General features: G+C 37.5%; 1 protein-coding gene across 1 annotated transcript in view; it reads right to left on the reverse strand.

Annotated features, from left to right (window-relative positions):
• Window positions 1-13,438: 13,438 nt before the first annotated feature.
• Window positions 13,439-17,500, reverse strand: part of LOC138052075 (leucine-rich repeat-containing protein 23-like) — a 66,933-nt gene continuing 62,871 nt past the window's right edge. The window contains exon 11 of the mRNA XM_068898436.1: window positions 13,439-14,274. Coding sequence (XP_068754537.1) covers window positions 14,233-14,274 — 42 coding nt within the window. The 3' untranslated portion in view covers window positions 13,439-14,232. The remainder of the gene's footprint in view (window positions 14,275-17,500) is intronic.

Here is a 17,500-nt window from a genome sequence, read left to right on the forward strand (position 1 = left end):
CCAAGCTGTTCAGAATTTTGCCTGTAGAATTGTTAGTGGGTCAAAGAACTACGATCATGTTACTCCCATTCTCAAACAACTCAACTGGCTCCCCGTGAAACAACACATGTATTATCGCGATTCAATTATGGCATTTAAATGCATGAATGGCCTTGTTCCGGGGTATCTATCTGATCAGTTCATTAAACGTTCATCAATATCAACACGCAAAACTAGAAACTCACAGCTGTTAAATATACCGTTATTTAAAACCGCAACTGGCCAAAGATCATTTTACAATCGTATGCTATCTCTTTGGAACGCTCTACCTGAAGTAATTAAGTTAAGTCAATCGTTAGCTCAGTTTAAAACCTTGATAAGGAAAAGACTCTTAATGGATAGCTAGCTGAATTTATCCAATACCGCATTAGTATGGCATTTGTTTTTCTTAGCGCATTTTAAATTTTATTCATAGAGAAGTATTTTATTGTATTTCATTGTTGTATTTGTATTTCACTGAAAAGCCCCTTGGGGACGTGAAATAAACGTACTAAAAAATATCAAAATTTTCCACAAGTCTGTCAAAAAATATAATAAAGAAATAGTTAATCCTATAAATCCAAGAGATGCTTTTTATGGTGGAAGAACAAATGAAACCAAACTTTTATACAATTTTAAAGAAAATAATGTGGACGATTCATTGATTTTTGTTTGTTATAGCCAACATTTCAATATTATAAAAGATATCCAATTGGTCACCCAACAAAAATATTGAATCCTGAGAAATATGATAAAACATGGTATGGTTTGATTAAATGTAAAATTTTACCGCCAAAAAAGTTATATCATCCTGTTTTGCCACAAAGAATAATTGTTGGTAATTACGAAAAATTGATCTTCACATTATGTAAAACATGGGCTGAAACAAAATACAAAAGTAATTGTTTTCATGATAATAATGAAAGATGTTTTGTTGAAACTTGGACAACAGACAAAGTAAACAAAGCGATTTCAAAAGGTTATAAAATACTAAAGGTATACGAAGTATGGCATTTTGATAGAACGAGTTATGATTTATTCAAAGGTTATATTCAAAGGTTCATGAAAATTAAATTAGAATCAAGTAAGTATGAATTTAAAACAAAGGTTGACGAAGATATTTTTAAAAGTAAAATAAAAAAGAGTCTTGACATTGATATAGATAAATTCGAATTAAATGCTGGTTTGAGAAGTATAGCTAAATTATGTTTAAACAGTCTTTGGGGCAAATTTGGTCAACAATCAAACATGAATCAAACAAAATAGTTACAGAACCTACCGAGTTTTATAAAATATTGTTAGAAGACACAGTCGAAAATATAAAAATTCAATTTGTAAATGATGACATGGTTCAAATGACATATAATTTCAAAGATCATTTTATTGACAATTCAAATAACACTAACATTTACATAGCATGTTTTACAACAAGTCACACAAGATTAATGCTATACGATAAATTTGACTTCTTACAAGAAAGGGTATTATACTTTGACACCGATTCAGTTATATACATCGACAATGGAACTAAAAATGTCAAAACAGGTGATACGTTAGGTGAATTAACTGACGAATTATCAGGTAAAGCAATCACTCAATTCGTTTAAACAGGACCAAAATCTTATAGTTTTAAATATGGAGATATTCAACAAAAATCAGCTATTAAAGGATTCACATTAAACCATGAAAATAATAATCTTTTGAATCGCGATAGTTTAAGTAAAATCGTAAAGAAACAAATAAGAGAAATAACAATTGCAAATGAAAACAAAATCACTCGAAACAACAAAGAAATAGTTAAATTTGGTTATGATAAAAAAGTTGTTAAATCAATCAACCAAGACTGTATTGACACAGTAACGTACAGTTATTAAATAAGTGCTTTATAAAGCATTTTTATAGAGTATTTTAATTAAAACAATGAAAACGAAATAAAAATGCTATAGAAAGCTGTTTAATGATTGAATAAAATCAAAGATTTTATTCAATCAAGAAAGCTGTAAACTGGCAAATAATATGTTTAACAATCGCTGCCTCCGTTCTTTAAAAAGTATTTAAAAGCCGTCTTTATTGAGTGTTTTAAGCTAATATTAGTGTCGAATAACATAAGAACAGGCTAAAAATTAGCTATAATAATGAAGCACTAGAACGAAATACAAAACAAAATACCAAAAATGACGTCTTCCACTCCATCGCAAAATTTGCTTTGCAAATTTAGCTCCTCCCACCATCGTGGTCAAAATTCAAGGCTTCGCTTTGAAAGCGAAACCCATCCCCACGTAAGCTTAAGCTTTGCTTAAGCTCACGTGCCGATTTCGCTATTTTGAATTTACGATGGCGAGTATTGATATAGATTATTTTATTTGATGATGTCATCGAGTAGCTAGAACGAAATGCAAAAAGAAATATTAAAAACATATATAATAAAAATATTTTGCAAAATACTAAATAATGTCGTTTATAACATGGATTAATAAAATACTTTATTAAACAAATTGCATCTTCTCTCCCTGTCTACCGAAGCTTTGGATAAGTTTATAGAGAAGATAATTGAAAGTGAAGCCGGCACGAGGTTGTTTAAATTTGTGATGATGGAACAGATAGAGTTTATCAAGCAAGTGGAGAGAAACATGGGAGAAGGTTCTGTGGGTGAACAGTTGGAAACATTTGTGGAAGAAGAAGAAGAAGGTTCGGGTATTGAAGTTACAAATGAAACAGAGTGATTTTTTCCTGGTGGAACACAGCTGCGGAAATGAATAAAAAAGAAGAACTGTTCAAAAAAGTTTTTGCCGATATTGAAAAGTCGCCAGTGGCTTTTAGTAATTCCGTCTATAATTTTTTAACCAAAGAATTCGGGATAAAGATTAATTTTAAAAACGTTAGAGACTTTGAAAGATGATACGTTCTTGCTAATCAGATAATTAGAAATCGAAAATTGAAATAGGCAAAACGTTCATATGTTTACAATTTCTGTTAATAGATACATGAAATTGTCTATATCAAGACAAGGAACAATCAATTTTGATAGAACACAATATGCTATGAAAGTTTATATGGACTTGAATGGTAAGATTTTGTATTTATGGTTAAACAGTACTGTCGAGTTGTTAGAAGACAACGTAAAATTCACATTAGCAAAAAAAAACAAGAGTCGACGAGACGTTACAGATTTATGATGTAGAATTAGGACATCTGGCATCGGAAAACGTTGTCATGGTCAAACTTTCGCTTCCTACCTTCACTTCACTAACACTGTATTATACGGATGGAGAAAAATCAGACCATCTTTTTCTCCCTATCATAGTTTTACATGAGAGGGGTAGGACAGTTTTTGTTGAAACTCTAAGAGACAGGAATATGCATAAAGTCAATGGGTTCTTCACTGATACGATCAGTGTCGATGTGGAGGGTATAGGATCGTTTGCTGGAAAGAGACCTCGATTTTATTACGGTGTGACTTTGATTAGTCTTTATTTTAGAAAAGCTAGAAGTAATTGGTTTGCAATCGAGTAAGGTAGCTCTTGAAATTATGTGTTTAGACACTTCTACTTTTCATAATTTAGTAGACGACAGCAAGAAAGATCAGGAAACAGGATTGGTTTTTTCCGATAGAAGTACTAAGAAAAAAACTTCGTTTAATTTACCAAATGGAAAGATTAGTACGTTTGGCGAATTTGTTGTAAAAGTAAACGAAAATCAATCTAGCTTTAAACTGAATTTTGACGACAAGAACCATCAATGTAAATTAAAGATAGGAAGTAACAAGATCCTACAGGTCAATATGAAAATGGCTGGGTATTAAGATTATTAAATTAAAAAAAAACCAAAGGGCATCAAAATTTATGGATACATTAAACACATGGAAAAGTGATCGTTGTCATATTACAAACAGCATTCGACCGAACAGGAGAATATGTATTACCACGTACAAGCGATTATTTCCTTTAGCCACTCATTTCTCCTATTACCTTTCAATTCGTGCTTGTGGATTGTGATTTTGTCACGGAAGAATTTTTCGGAAGTGAAAAAACGCAAAACATAGCCATCATGCCTTTCGATCCATTACAACACCATCTTTATCCTTCGCCAAGAAGATGGAAGCGTATAAGTTCGAACGTCTTTTACAATTGTTTCCTTAGATTTGCCGATACTAGAGGAAGAAGATTCAAAGGTGTCGAAGCAACCGTTGAGTTGAAAATAAGAAAAAGACCTTTAACTTAATAGAATAAAAATGGGAAAATCGGAATTTTTAAGTCATTGCATCATTCAAAAAGGAATCGGATCTAAAAGAGTAATTATTCGAACGGAAGCAATACTTATGATCAGATCGGCGGAGCTACTACTGGAGTCACAGGACAAAGTAATAGGATAGCAAATCCTCAGAATCAACCTGCCCAGGCTTTGTTACAGTTGGCAGGCCTGGCCACTCCTTATTCGGGAGTGGATGTAGCTAAAAGAGCGGCTGCAAACGTGATTGCAAATCTCAGACGAAATAGAAAGAGAATGAGTAATGAATTACCCAATTTTAGTCCTACTTTAGATACTATTTTCTATCCACCCGAAAGGACGGGACCGAGAAGACAAATCGGTGACGGTCTCCGACGTTTTTTAGCTTCCTTCATACCTGCGTACAATAGAAAGGGCCATTTTCCATCAACACCGTTTTGTCTAGAGTGGGAGCAAAACGAAAGGAAATGAAAAAAACAGACCTGACAGGTATTTGAGTGGATGGTGCATGCACGGTAAAAGTGCGGGTAGACTGAGACCCAGTCGGCGTGCAGCCATGATCAGGGCGTATACCAAAAAAGCCCTGCAAACGTACAAGAGACCGTCCTCAAAGGCTATTCTTTCTTGGATTAGAGCTGGAAAAACTGAACGGGGAAGAGGATTAGCCGGTTTGATATTGCAAAGACAAGTACTCTCTGCGTTGGGGAGAATGGGAAAAGGGACACTTAAAACAGCATTGCGGGCAGCCGCCCTTCCCACTTATAGATTATTGGCTAACAAAGGAGAAAATTTATTGAAAAACTACTTGGGGGCTAAACAACAGGGTAAAAGTGGAGGATTGTCGACAACATTCATACCGTTCATGAGTATGGTGAAAGCTCAAAGGGGAAGAGGATAGAAAGGCGGATTTCTGCGCTTGCTGGTAGCAGCCATACCGACGATTCTCACAGCACTGGGAACAGGGGCACTTAGCGGACAGAAAGACCAGAGGGAAGGAGACATTGCTCAGTGTAGAGCCGTGAATGTCAAATTGAGTAAGTTGTTGGGAATCGACCAATCAGAAGAAGTCAAATCGAATAAAAAATCGAAAGAAATGAGTGAAGATCATTCAGTACCAAGAGGAGGACGAAAGAGGACACCCTCGATTCCCTTTTAGAAATTTTGAAAAAGAAAGGAACAAAAATAAGTAAAAATGAAAAGATTTGCAGACATTAAAGTTGTAGAATAAGAGATGTCGAAGGACCACCAGAAAAAATCGTTTTGGTAGAAACTTGGAAAGAGGCGTATCCGACGAGAATTTATCCAGTACCTTATGTTGCTACGGATAAGACTTTAAAATTTGAAATAAGGACTAGAAGAAATTCTTGGTACGTTCCTTCCGACATAGCCCTGAACATCAAGTTAAAACCACTCGCTGCCAATGGAGCTCGTTTTACAAGTCCTGCTCATGCCGCCCCTGCGACTCCAACTACACACAGCCGTTTCATAAATGACACTGCAGCTAATGTGATAAAGACCCAGGGGGTTCTCGTAAAGATTTTGACAAGTCCCGACAGACGAGTCCCTGATAAGATTATTTTTGGAGTGGTAAATGCAGCAGAAGTGACGACTGCAACCAGGCTGCAAGTTCCGTGTCATTTCAAACCTTTTAATTGTACAAAAATTCAATTGCACATCGACGACATGTCCGTCTTCAAAAAAGGTCATATCAACTGGACGAATAATTGCGACATTGTGGCAGAATACGGCGAACCGAATCGAGAAAACATCGTTCAATATCGCTTAGATAAGATTCAAAACGGTAGATATTTTGCCAATATCGATCTGACAGCGAACAGAAAGAAAGGAATAGCCAATGGCATGAGAAAAATCGACGCGGTTTTTTCAGCAAGGTTGTGGCTCAGTGCCACGGACAATGTTGCCAGACAGCCGCTCATGATAGGCTGGTTTGAAAGAGGGGAATTGGTGTGTGTTAATTCTCTAGAAAACGGGTGGGCACCTAAAGAATTCAAAGAACTTCCGTACGTGGGTCAGACAAGGTTCAGCAATATCAGAGCGGTGGAAATAACCGAAAAGATGCACGACACACACTTTGGCTTGTTCAAAAGACGAAGAAATTTCAAAGAATAATTTTGTAGGAGTGTTTCCGGCAGATAGGGTTCCTTCTCCGATACCTTTCTTTTGTTGTTTTATAACGAACACCAATAAAAGCAGCAAACCGGGAGAACATTGGGTGGCGGTTTTTTGTGAAGGAGGAAAAGGTTTTTTTCTTTGATTCATATGGCGGAAACGATATTTACGGTAATGAAAACTGGAGGCAATTCTTAACTAAGAAAAGGAATAAAAACGGAGTCGATTTACGACAATTAGCGACATCCGTGTGGATTATTGTGTTTATTAAAAAAAAAGCCAGACAGAATCCAGTCTAGATTTTCTCACGAGAGATTTTGACGAAAGAGATTGGTTTTCGAACGATTTTAGAATGTCAGAGATAATTCACTTTAATTTTCCAAAGACCTTAGATAGAATAGATCAGAACTTGAATTTAGAGGACGTGTCTGACGAAAAACTATTGGCTGTCATTAGGAATAGTTTAAAAGAAAGTAAACAGATCTGTAAGACAAGAAATCGAATAAAAACGAATGTAAGTAGAAACAGAAAACATTTTTATTACAATCATTGATCTGTGGGAACGTGTCTCGCCTCCAAAATTCACTCATCTGACCAACATCGGAATTTATGGAAATACGGGGATGGGAAAGACCGTATTCCTGAAATGATTATTGTCCAATGCTAACGATTACTTTACAACGAAAGACATTGAGAAAATAGGAAAGATAGTGTATTGTTATGGATCTGTTTGGCAACCCATTTTTAACGAGAGGAAAAAATATGGGAATAATCATGCACAAAGGTCTACCCACCAATGTGAAATCTTTGTTCGGAGAGAACCAATCTTCGGGAATAATAATGTTGGACGATCTTCAATCGAGAATAGAAAATATTGACGAAAAACGCTCACCATTTAAACTTGAGTTTGATCATGGTTTTTCAATCCCTCTACCCAGCAGGAAAATATGCGACGGTCATGCGAAGCCAATTTTTGGTTTCAGAAATGAGGAAAACCCTCTGCGTTTACATTTTTCAAATTAAGTTCCCTCAAAATCTTATATAAACTCGTTCATGAAAGTTCATCACTTGTGGACCGAACGAAAAGGAGGATACATGATCGTAGACAACCATCCCATGTCTAATTGTCCTAAAATTTCCATAAGAACAATCATATTAAAAGAGGGCGGTTCGACCTTGAGTGCTTTATTCAAGTGAAAGAGATGGAACGGTACAGAACTCGTCCTTTCGGAGTGAGATCTTATAGCAAAGAAGTAAAAAAGTTTCGAACACAAGGATCGATTACCGTACTTATCAAGATAGGGTAAATGATTTTCCCGCCAACGAACGTATTAGAATACGCTATTGATATGGACGATAAAAGTAGATTCTACAAAAAGTACAACGCTATTCAACAATTCGTCATTTCGGATAAGGAGATCTACGACAAGACGAAGAAATTTTGGCTCTGTCAGATTTGCTTTATAACAGCAAGACAGGAAAAATCGGTAAGATAGTACAAGAGACGGATCCCGTCATAGAGCTTTTGTCGCAAACAAATAAGAAATACCGATAGAGGTCTGGTCAAAAGTAATAGAAGGAGGTAGAAAGACGATTCGGAAACTCGTTCAACCTCTGTTATTAAACCATTTATCAAAAGATGACGACGAACTTCTTCGAGAGACCGTTTCATAAAAGAAGTGTTTTTGTTAGGAGAAGACGAACTACAAAGATTGATACAACACAGGAACTGAAAAAACGACGTGGAAGCGAAAAACAAAACTCCAGACGTCAAAACGATAGTCGAAAAAAACTTCTTGAATTCCGTCGATTTGGAGTTACCTTTGGAAAAAGCATTAGACAAATTCAAAGGTCTGGGAAAAGATCACGTGTTTAATGCGTACAAACAATGTCATCATGTCTAAATGGGTGAGAGATTACCTGAGAGACTACAAAGCTTTCCCTAACAATCTCACCTTACAGGATGTATTACGATACATGAATCACTTCATGAGGAAATACAAAAAGGATTTCATGGAATAGGGTCTCATCGATTACAAAAATGTTAATCCTACCACCACACCTCAATTCCGAACCGTGGGAGTCCGCATGGAAAACGATAGACGTTCCATTTCGGTTGGAACTCCAAATGGTAATATTTCTGGATCGAGAAAACGACAGTCGATTTCCCCCAAACAGAGGCATCTTTCCTTTTCTCCGTCGGAATATTGGAGAGTGTTCTCATCAGACTAATCTCTCGATTGGAACGGATCATTAGAAGTATTGTCTTCGATTCGTGACGTTTACACCGATCGCACCATAGTTAATAGAGGGGAATGGTTATGAAACCCGACAACTTTCTTTGTTGTAGGTTTTTGTTCTCTTTTCTGGCCTTGACCGTGCACAAAACACAATAGTTGTTTACTCCGTACTGAGGAACTAACCAATAGAAACGTGTTGGTTACGTAATTCATGCATGGTGTATGAGCGCAAAACAAAAGATTGTGCACGGTCATGGACTTTCCAATCGAAATCTTGGCATCTTTGTTTGCTCCTTTGATGTTTGCCGAGCTTCCTAACCATTCCCCTCTATTAACTATGATCGGACCATGTCTTATCAAAGATCACCCGAAATTTTCCTTGACAAAGCTTTCATCACGTGCAACCCCCTTCCCCTCCAGCCCCTCTCCCTACGTTATTAAGATACATCAACAAACACAAAAGACTTGAAGCTGCAGAAGGAGGAAACGATTTTATTTGCGAGAGTGATATTACCGGTTTGCGATTGAGATATGGAAAGGTGTATAAATCAAACCAAAGACTGCAACGAGAAAATGAAGAAAGTTTTAAAACCCTACTCCAATCGAAAAAAAGGTCCTATCAATCACCACACGATAGCATGATGACAGAGATATTGAAAAGATTTTATTGACGATGGGCCTTTGGACAAAGACAACGCCAACAAGGAAAGAAAACCGCTATAGAAGAAATGGAAGAGAAACTAAAGAACAAGGAGAAGAAGAAAGACAAACCCATACCCAAACCCCCACCCGAAAAAAAGATTTGGGGAAAAAATGCTACCCGTTTTTAATGTTTCTTATCATTAACTCATTTTTTATATTTTACAGCCAAGAACTCTGTCCACCAAGAGAGAAGAAAAATTGTCCATCCCACCGCTGCTAATGAGTGTGAAAGAAATGCAAGAAGAAGAAGAAGAAGACGATCCTTTTGAAGGACTTAGCAAAGTAGAACACAAATGCCGAATTTGTGAATATAAATTAAATGTAGGTCAAAGCACGGAGAAAAAGAAATTTTATGTAAAGTGTAGTTCTGGAGAATGCAACCTAGGCTGGCAGCCAGAGGAAGCCTCGTATGCCTCTTACATCGGTTTGATAGTGACCAATGTCTTGCCAATCTTCAAGTATCCAAAACTCTGTGTTAGATCTACTCAACACGAAAAAGTGGCAACGATAATTCGTTGTAGTTCAAACGTCGAACTTCTGAAAAATAAGCTTTTTTGTGTGTGTTCCAAGAAAAAGGACGATGGGGGAAAGTGCGATGTTATTCAGTCGGCCAAATAACCGTCAAATATCAAAGATGCGAGAAACATCTAGGCATGGTATATATTCGATTCGAAAAAAAGGGAAAAAGGCAACAAAGCTGCCAATGCGGCCCTCACTTATCATTTACAGGAGTGTCGAAGAAATGCAAAGGCCATTGCAAACAAAAAAAGGAAATAGAAATGAAGTTTTTGAAGGAAAAGCTGGATGAAGATTTTTTGGAGAAACGTAAAAACAATGGAACAAGTCGAACATGGAAGGATTTTATCTTTTAATATCATGTATTAGTAGAATAAAGTGGACATGAAAAATAAAATTTTTGAAAAAAATAATAAAAATATGTCTTATTTGTTAGCATATGTCTTATTTGCTAGCATAAGCCACAACTCCCTCCCCATTCCAAAAAAAACGATATGTGGATGCGCCATGAGCCACGACCTCCCTAACCCACCACAAAAAATGAAAAATGTAATATTAACACCGGCAATTGAAATAAAACATGACATTTGAATGTTTGAGTCGAAAAAAAAAAGCTAAAAAAAATATACAGTCATTCTTTCACGTACATCTAAAATTATATTTATACGATAACACCTCAGAATATGACCCTGACCTATAAAACTGCACCTGCAAAGAGGAGATTGTAAAATCCCAGAGTCACCCATTCCACAAGACAGAAGGAAAAATGAGGTAAAACAATTTTAGATTTATTTTAAAAGACTTTAACCCCCTTTTTTATTTTTATTTTTTTCAGTCTTTCAAAATCACAATTCCTTTGTTGTAAATCATCGACCATTGAATCAATGAGATTTAAACCACATAGTGATGTGTTTAGGAATCTCAAAACCTCCCCAAAAAAATTTCGATACATCTTTTCCACATAATCAAAACACACAATAAGCGACAAAAATTGTTGAGACACTGAACTGGGAAGAGAACAATTAGGGAAAAATACCCTTAATGTTACATTTTCCACTTGCACTCCCCTCTCTTCCCCCACCACCTCAACCCTTCAATGTTGGTAAAGGAAAAAGGAAGAGTTGGCAATAAGAAAACAACATTGTTGGGGGGGGGGGGGGGGTTTAGATGGAAAGACTTTGGGGGAGGGATTTGTCCGAGATTCCTTGAAAGGGAAAGTGTCTCAACACCTTCGGCACTTATCGTCTGAACTAGAAAATACAGCATTACAGCTAGGTAAAAGACTGCGAGGGAATGTTGGAAACATAAATGATTGTACTTGATACTGTTTTGAAATTAACCCTAGCTGGAAGTAATGGACGTTAATTAGGACGTAGTTACAGCCATCTTCCCTATTTGACGATGACGTCACAGTAGCGCGTAAACCTGAGTAACAATAGCGGAGATGGTTTTCCAGTGAAAATCGATGCCGCAACATGGGCATTTGTCTGTTTTGCAAAAGAATTGTAAGGGATACGTTAAGGGACATACTGGAAAAGCTAGGAAATCTCGGGAATTTTAAAGAGCATGGAGATCAAGAAAGCCATTTCAGAGCGTGTGACTGACGAGAAAAGTGATTCGTCACCATCGAAAATTATCACCGAGAATAGCCGTCAACCTCTTTGACAAATTTCGAAATAAGGTGGAAGGAAAGTCAGTTTACTGTCAAGAGATTATTGGCTGATTAATACCAAGCATTTTGTCGTTTAATTAAGAGACTTTACCGTGACATTGTCATGCATTCGGCTATCATGAAAGAAGGCTATTGGATTTTTACCTCATTGTGAAGCAAAACTAAGAAAACCATGAATAAAAGATCTTCAAAGAGTCTACCTCATGTATTTCGAAGCTATAACTTAGGATTAAGCTAGGTATTCTAGATTGGACGAGTAACCACGAGTAACCAGAAATAAAGAAAGAAAGTGGTTACTCGTGGTTACTCTCAGAGAATACCTACAATTGCAGCTACGAAATTACTTCACTAAAAAGTTATTTTAATCTGTGTTTCTCAGACAATAAGCGACACTGAACTGGGAAAACAACAATTAGGGAAAAATCACCTACATGTTACATTTTCTACTTGCACTCCCAGATCCCACAAGAAAGATCCCACAAGAGTTATGCCTCATCCTGAGTCGCTGCACATCTGAAGATTGTGACCTTGACACAATCATCAAGTCTTTCACAGAAGAATTGCAAGTTTGTGTTTGCTTTGGGAACGGTAACAGAGCAAAAACGATTCGGTATTCGCTCAGGTCAAACCAAGAGACTCCACACATCGTCAACCCTGTTTGCAAACAACGAAAGACCGCCGCTACATAAGGCTAAATGTCCCTATGGAGTAAACTCTTGCAATGCAAGAAGCCTTTTTGATTCATGTTCCCAAAAGTCTTACATAAGTGCATGGTTAAGGAGTAAATTGAGCTTACCACTCACTAAATGCGATCTAGTTCTAATACGAACTTTTGGGAACAATGAACTCTCTTTGAAACCATGAAGCATTGTTCAGTTTGCATTGGAATGTTAAGACAATTTGACTGTGACGTTAATGCCTATGAAGTTGAGTTGATCTGTGGTCCCATCAGAAACCAGACTATTGAAATCGCACAGCGGTGTTCAACACATCTGCAAGGCTTACCTCTGCTGATCATTCACGAGGTGATGAGGATCTAGAAGTTGATATCACAATTCGCGGAAATCATTACTGGTCTGTTGTTCACAATCACACGGTTAGGGGGGAGCCCCAAGGACCAATGGTGATTCGCACAGGATTAGGACATAACGGTGCGTGCAGCACCTGTGACCTCGTGAGACGTTCTAACCAACTGAGCTATGAAGCCACTGATGTTAGGAGCTCTCTATCCAAATGCTAAAAAATATGATACTGCAAAGATCATAGCTTTACTTGATTTCATATCTGCAGTTCAACATGTGATTCACTTCATGTATAATTCCGTTCATTGATTCAATCATCAGCTGGTCATTTGTGGGTTCAAATCTTGCTGTCCCAACATCAGTGGCTTGTTTTACGAGACATCTGGTTTGTCTCTTCTACTGGGCAAACCTGCCCAGCGGGAAGGAGCACGAACAGGACTCGAGGTCCTATGCGAGGTGCTCCACCCTACCCTATCCAGACCAGAAAGACCAGACCACAATACCGGGAACTACATGCCCTACTCTTTACGACATGTGTGCAGGTTCTTTTACGTCCCACAGGATTATGAACATTGAAGGGTTGTGAGACGGGACCTCCGGCTTATCGTCCTTATCTGAGAAGACTAGAGAGTCTAACCATTTGCAGATGTAATTACAAAGGCAGCACTTTCTCCTCAGTTATTTAAAGACCGTGAGTGTTGGTCCGGTCGGAGTTGAACTCACGACCTCCCACGTGACAGCCCGGTGCTCAACCAACTGAGCCACTGGTGCGCGGTTCAAAGCTCAGCGGTTCAAAGCTTCATAGCTCAGTTGGTTTGAGCATCGCACTGACATCGTGAAGTCACAGGTTCAAACCCCGTTGAAGTTTTTCAGGCTTCTCTACGCAATTGCAAAAAAGTTGCATTCATAACTGCGAGGATCATAGCTTCGCTTTATTGGTATGTTGTTTTGCAAAACTATACATTTAGAGTCAATAAGGTCTGATCTGTACATAGGTGCACACTTAAGGAGTAAATTGAGCTTACCACTACCTGAACGCGATCTAGTTCTAATACGAAAATACGAAATATCAGGAGATGTCAGAATTTTTGTCTGTGAATTTTTTTATTTGCTTGGTTTGCCGATCATAAGAAAACACCAAAAAAGCTATATATTTTGCACTTTTTCACCAGATGAAAATCTTCCTCTTGAGAGATGGAATGAAGTTACATTTCTAAATGATATATCGATCCTCTACATTTAATATAGCGGGATAACTGATATCTTTCCTTCAGATGTCAACACAAGCTTTTAAATATCTAGGGTAAAATACATGATGTGTTAAACTCCCCAAAAGGTCAAAGAGTGAATAGCAAAACATATTGTCCAAGAAATTTCAAATGAGTTACCACAGGTTGTTAGTTTTTCAACTTAATCCCCCTTCCCAGTCTGTTTAAGACAAGGACCAAAAACTATTATCGACGTTTTTGCACTTTTTCTCAACGAAATTACTTAGAACGAAAATTTGTGCATTGGCTGTTTAAGAATCTTGTGAATTACCGGTTATTACCCTTAAAAGAGGACTTCAAGTGGAAACAAAAGACCATTAGGTTTATGACATACCAACCTACGTTTTGTCCGTCAATTAATTGATAGCAATGACTTAATGTTAAAGGGAAACAAAAGTCTGCAACAAATTAAAGACTGGAAAAAAAGTGCTTTTGGATCAGTCATCGTCGTCCGTTTGTATGACTTCTTGAGTCCCAGTCTGAAAAAGAGCAAGTCAGTTTTAGTCATGGGAAAACAAATGCTGCTTTTTACAGTGCTACTTCAACTTAGGGTTGACTAAGAAATTAGACAGCCCCTTATTAAAGATTTTGAGTTTCTTTAAAATTCTGCAATCCACCCTGTCAAAACGTTTTAAGAACAGACCAATATATTTTACGATAACACACAAAAAACGAAATAGGAAGAGCACAGTTCATTGCAAGTACACAGTATACGAGTTCTTTAACGATTTCTCTCGTGCGAAAATAATGCGTTGCCCATTAACTTGTAACAAAATTGTACTTAGTGTCTTATAAGCATTAGGGAGTTTAAGATATTAGGACGGCGAGCTGGGTGGATGGCAGACCGGAAGTAATCTTCGACAAAATAGTGTTTCTGCGCATATGTAGGTTTTGGCGCGAGCCGTTCACACTCTGGCGACCTTCAGTGGACAATGTGAAAAATCGAATTTTGCCGGCCACCTGTGAACGTGAGTTGTTTGTCTTTTATTTTGCCTTTATCTTGCGCTCTAATCCTAGTCGAAATTCCTGCCCTGAACATTCTCGTTTTAGAGCACTTTGGCATGAGGCAAAATATCTATACTGAAATGGGTTTTTCTTGGCTGTTGTTGTCAAAAAGCATTCACAGTGAATTCTGAATAATTAACACCAACATAAGTCAAATCTCTTTAATTCAACTGTGAACTATAAGTGGTTAGTCCCATATTTCCAGCATTAACCTTTCTCATGATTTGAGCGAGTGAAAAAATATGATAAATGAAGTTCAACTGATAAAACCCAAATTTCGCCGCCCGTTAAAACCACATTTTACATTTGAGTAACATTCTTGTTTATTCCTTTAATTTTTTTTGTAAAAATTGTAGCAATAGCAATGGAGTGGAAAGATGACTACGATGTTGTTCTTTGTAGAGAAATTCTTGTGGCAAAACCTTATCAGTTTAAAGCCCATACAGTTGAGAGTGGAGGTTGTTGGGGTAAAATGAATGAATAAATGAATGAATGAATGAATGTCAGATCCCGAAATTCAAGGGCACAAAGCCTGCCATTAGCGAGCGCTACAAAATTCTCACCGATAAATACAAAGAGAGAAGAAGAAAACGCCTCTGGTATCAAAGTTGAGCTGCAGTAACAGTTAGAGCAGCTTTTACAAAGTTTGATTGATGAGGAGGAGGAGGCAATGGAGAGTGCTATGGAGGTGGGCATGGCAAAAAGGAGAAAGATTGAAGAAGACAAGCACAAGGCTGAGGATATTCGAATGAAAGCGATGGAAAAAATCGGGGCAACCAGAAAGCGAAAAGATGAAAGTGCGGAGGGTGGAGGGATGCCAGTAAAGAAATCAAGGCGTGGGAGCAAAGACACTAAAGAGTTTCTTCAAGAGAAATCAGAGCGAGACTTTGCATTAAGGGAGAGAGAATTGGAGCTAAGAAAGATGGAACAAGAGCAGAGTTTGTAGAGAATCAACCTGTTCATGCAGCAGCAAAGTCAGATGACAAAATTTTTTTTCCCAATTCCCTCCTTGGCAGTATTTCATCACTTCATGTTCCGATTTCATTTATTGATAAGTGAAAAAACTTAAGCAAAATATTTCTAAAGTATTGGTGGGCTTAGGTTAAATTACCTGGAATTTGTGTTTCCGTATAGACAGGTTACTGCATATCGAAGAAGAGCACAAACAACATACAACTTTCCAATAGCGCTGAGACCTATTTTAGGTTTTTTTTTTTTTTTAGTCCATAAATTTGAAATACTGGATTATGTCTCTGAACAACCACTCCACTGAAACCCTAACACCAGACATACATTTGTTGAATTCCTCCATCTGTGGTGTCATCACTCCATTCCTAAAAGGGGCCATAAGATTGACTCGCGGGGGATAGGCTGGATCGCTGTATAGACACATTGCTTGTTCAGTAGGGGATACAGCATACTGGCCCAAATATGTTAGAAGCTGTGAGTCAGCCAACATACTGGCATCGTGTTTCTTGTCTTCTGTGAGTGAGAGCATAAATTACATGAAAATTGACGTGAAAGTTTACATGATTCTGCTTTTTCATTGTATTTAAGTCTTAAAATTGAAAACATGTCTTTTGTCTCTTTTATTAATACGCTTGATAATATTTTAACTTCAAATCTATAATTTTGTATCACGTTTAAAACCTAAGAGAAGATTATAAACAAATAAAATTTGGTAAAATTAAAACTGAATTTAAATAATCTCAGCTACTGGTCCATACAAATGTCCAATTAGGCCGTTTGGAAGGGCAACCGACTGAAATTTGATTGCATGTACACGCTTATGCCCATTGAAAACAATCCTCTGATTTTTGTCTGGTCTGTCCCATCCACAAATCCGAAACAGTTGCTCAGGGCTGCATCTTGATCAAAAATTGCATCTGCATATTGCTGGAGGGTGGCTGGATAAAGGATGGACTTATTCCTCGAAGTGATTCTGTGATGATGCGTTTGATATATGTAGTTGAGAACACGGTTTGTAATCATGGATATCACACCACAAGCCTTGCGAACCTGTTTACCACATCACTGTAGTGCACTGGATAAGCAAGCCTACGAAGAAGCATGCAAAAGCCCTCTATATCATCGCTGACACTGCCTTGTGGACACTTGAATACAGGTGGTAGCTGAAGGACGTCTGCTAGACAGGTGATATCTTTCTTTTCAAATCAAAAATCTGCTCTACATTCGTCCTCACAAAGGTTACCAAGATCAAACTTGTCATGCTCGTTGTGCGGAAGATCTTTGACTTGTTTAAGTCATACAAAAGCAAAAACTCTTCATTTGATATAAGGTTAACTGTATACGCCACAGTAAGCATTTCTTGTGCTTTGCAAAATGATGGCATAGCAAAAAGAAACACACCTTCGACAAATAGATTCACTAAGTTTGATAATCCCGTCCTCCATGAAAACTAGAAAAACTTTCATTTTTCCCGCCGAGGACGGATGCGTCAACCCAGTCCAACTTGGACGACTTTACCGTCCACCAAGCCCGCCGTCCTGGTATCTTAAAGTCCCTATTGGTTGTCAAAACTTGAAAAAGGAAACAATGATACACGTACATGTACATGATCTCTCAGAACGTACTCCGTGCATTTCTATGTCAGGAAAATTCCCACATGAATGTGCCTCTAGTGGTAGTATCTATTATGTTAAAAAAATTATGGGTGCAGAATTGCTTGGGAGTGAAACG

The sequence above is a fragment of the Montipora capricornis genome, chromosome 6 (assembly GCF_036669925.1).
Source record: "Montipora capricornis isolate CH-2021 chromosome 6, ASM3666992v2, whole genome shotgun sequence".
In the NCBI taxonomy this organism is placed as follows: domain Eukaryota; kingdom Metazoa; phylum Cnidaria; class Anthozoa; order Scleractinia; family Acroporidae; genus Montipora; species Montipora capricornis.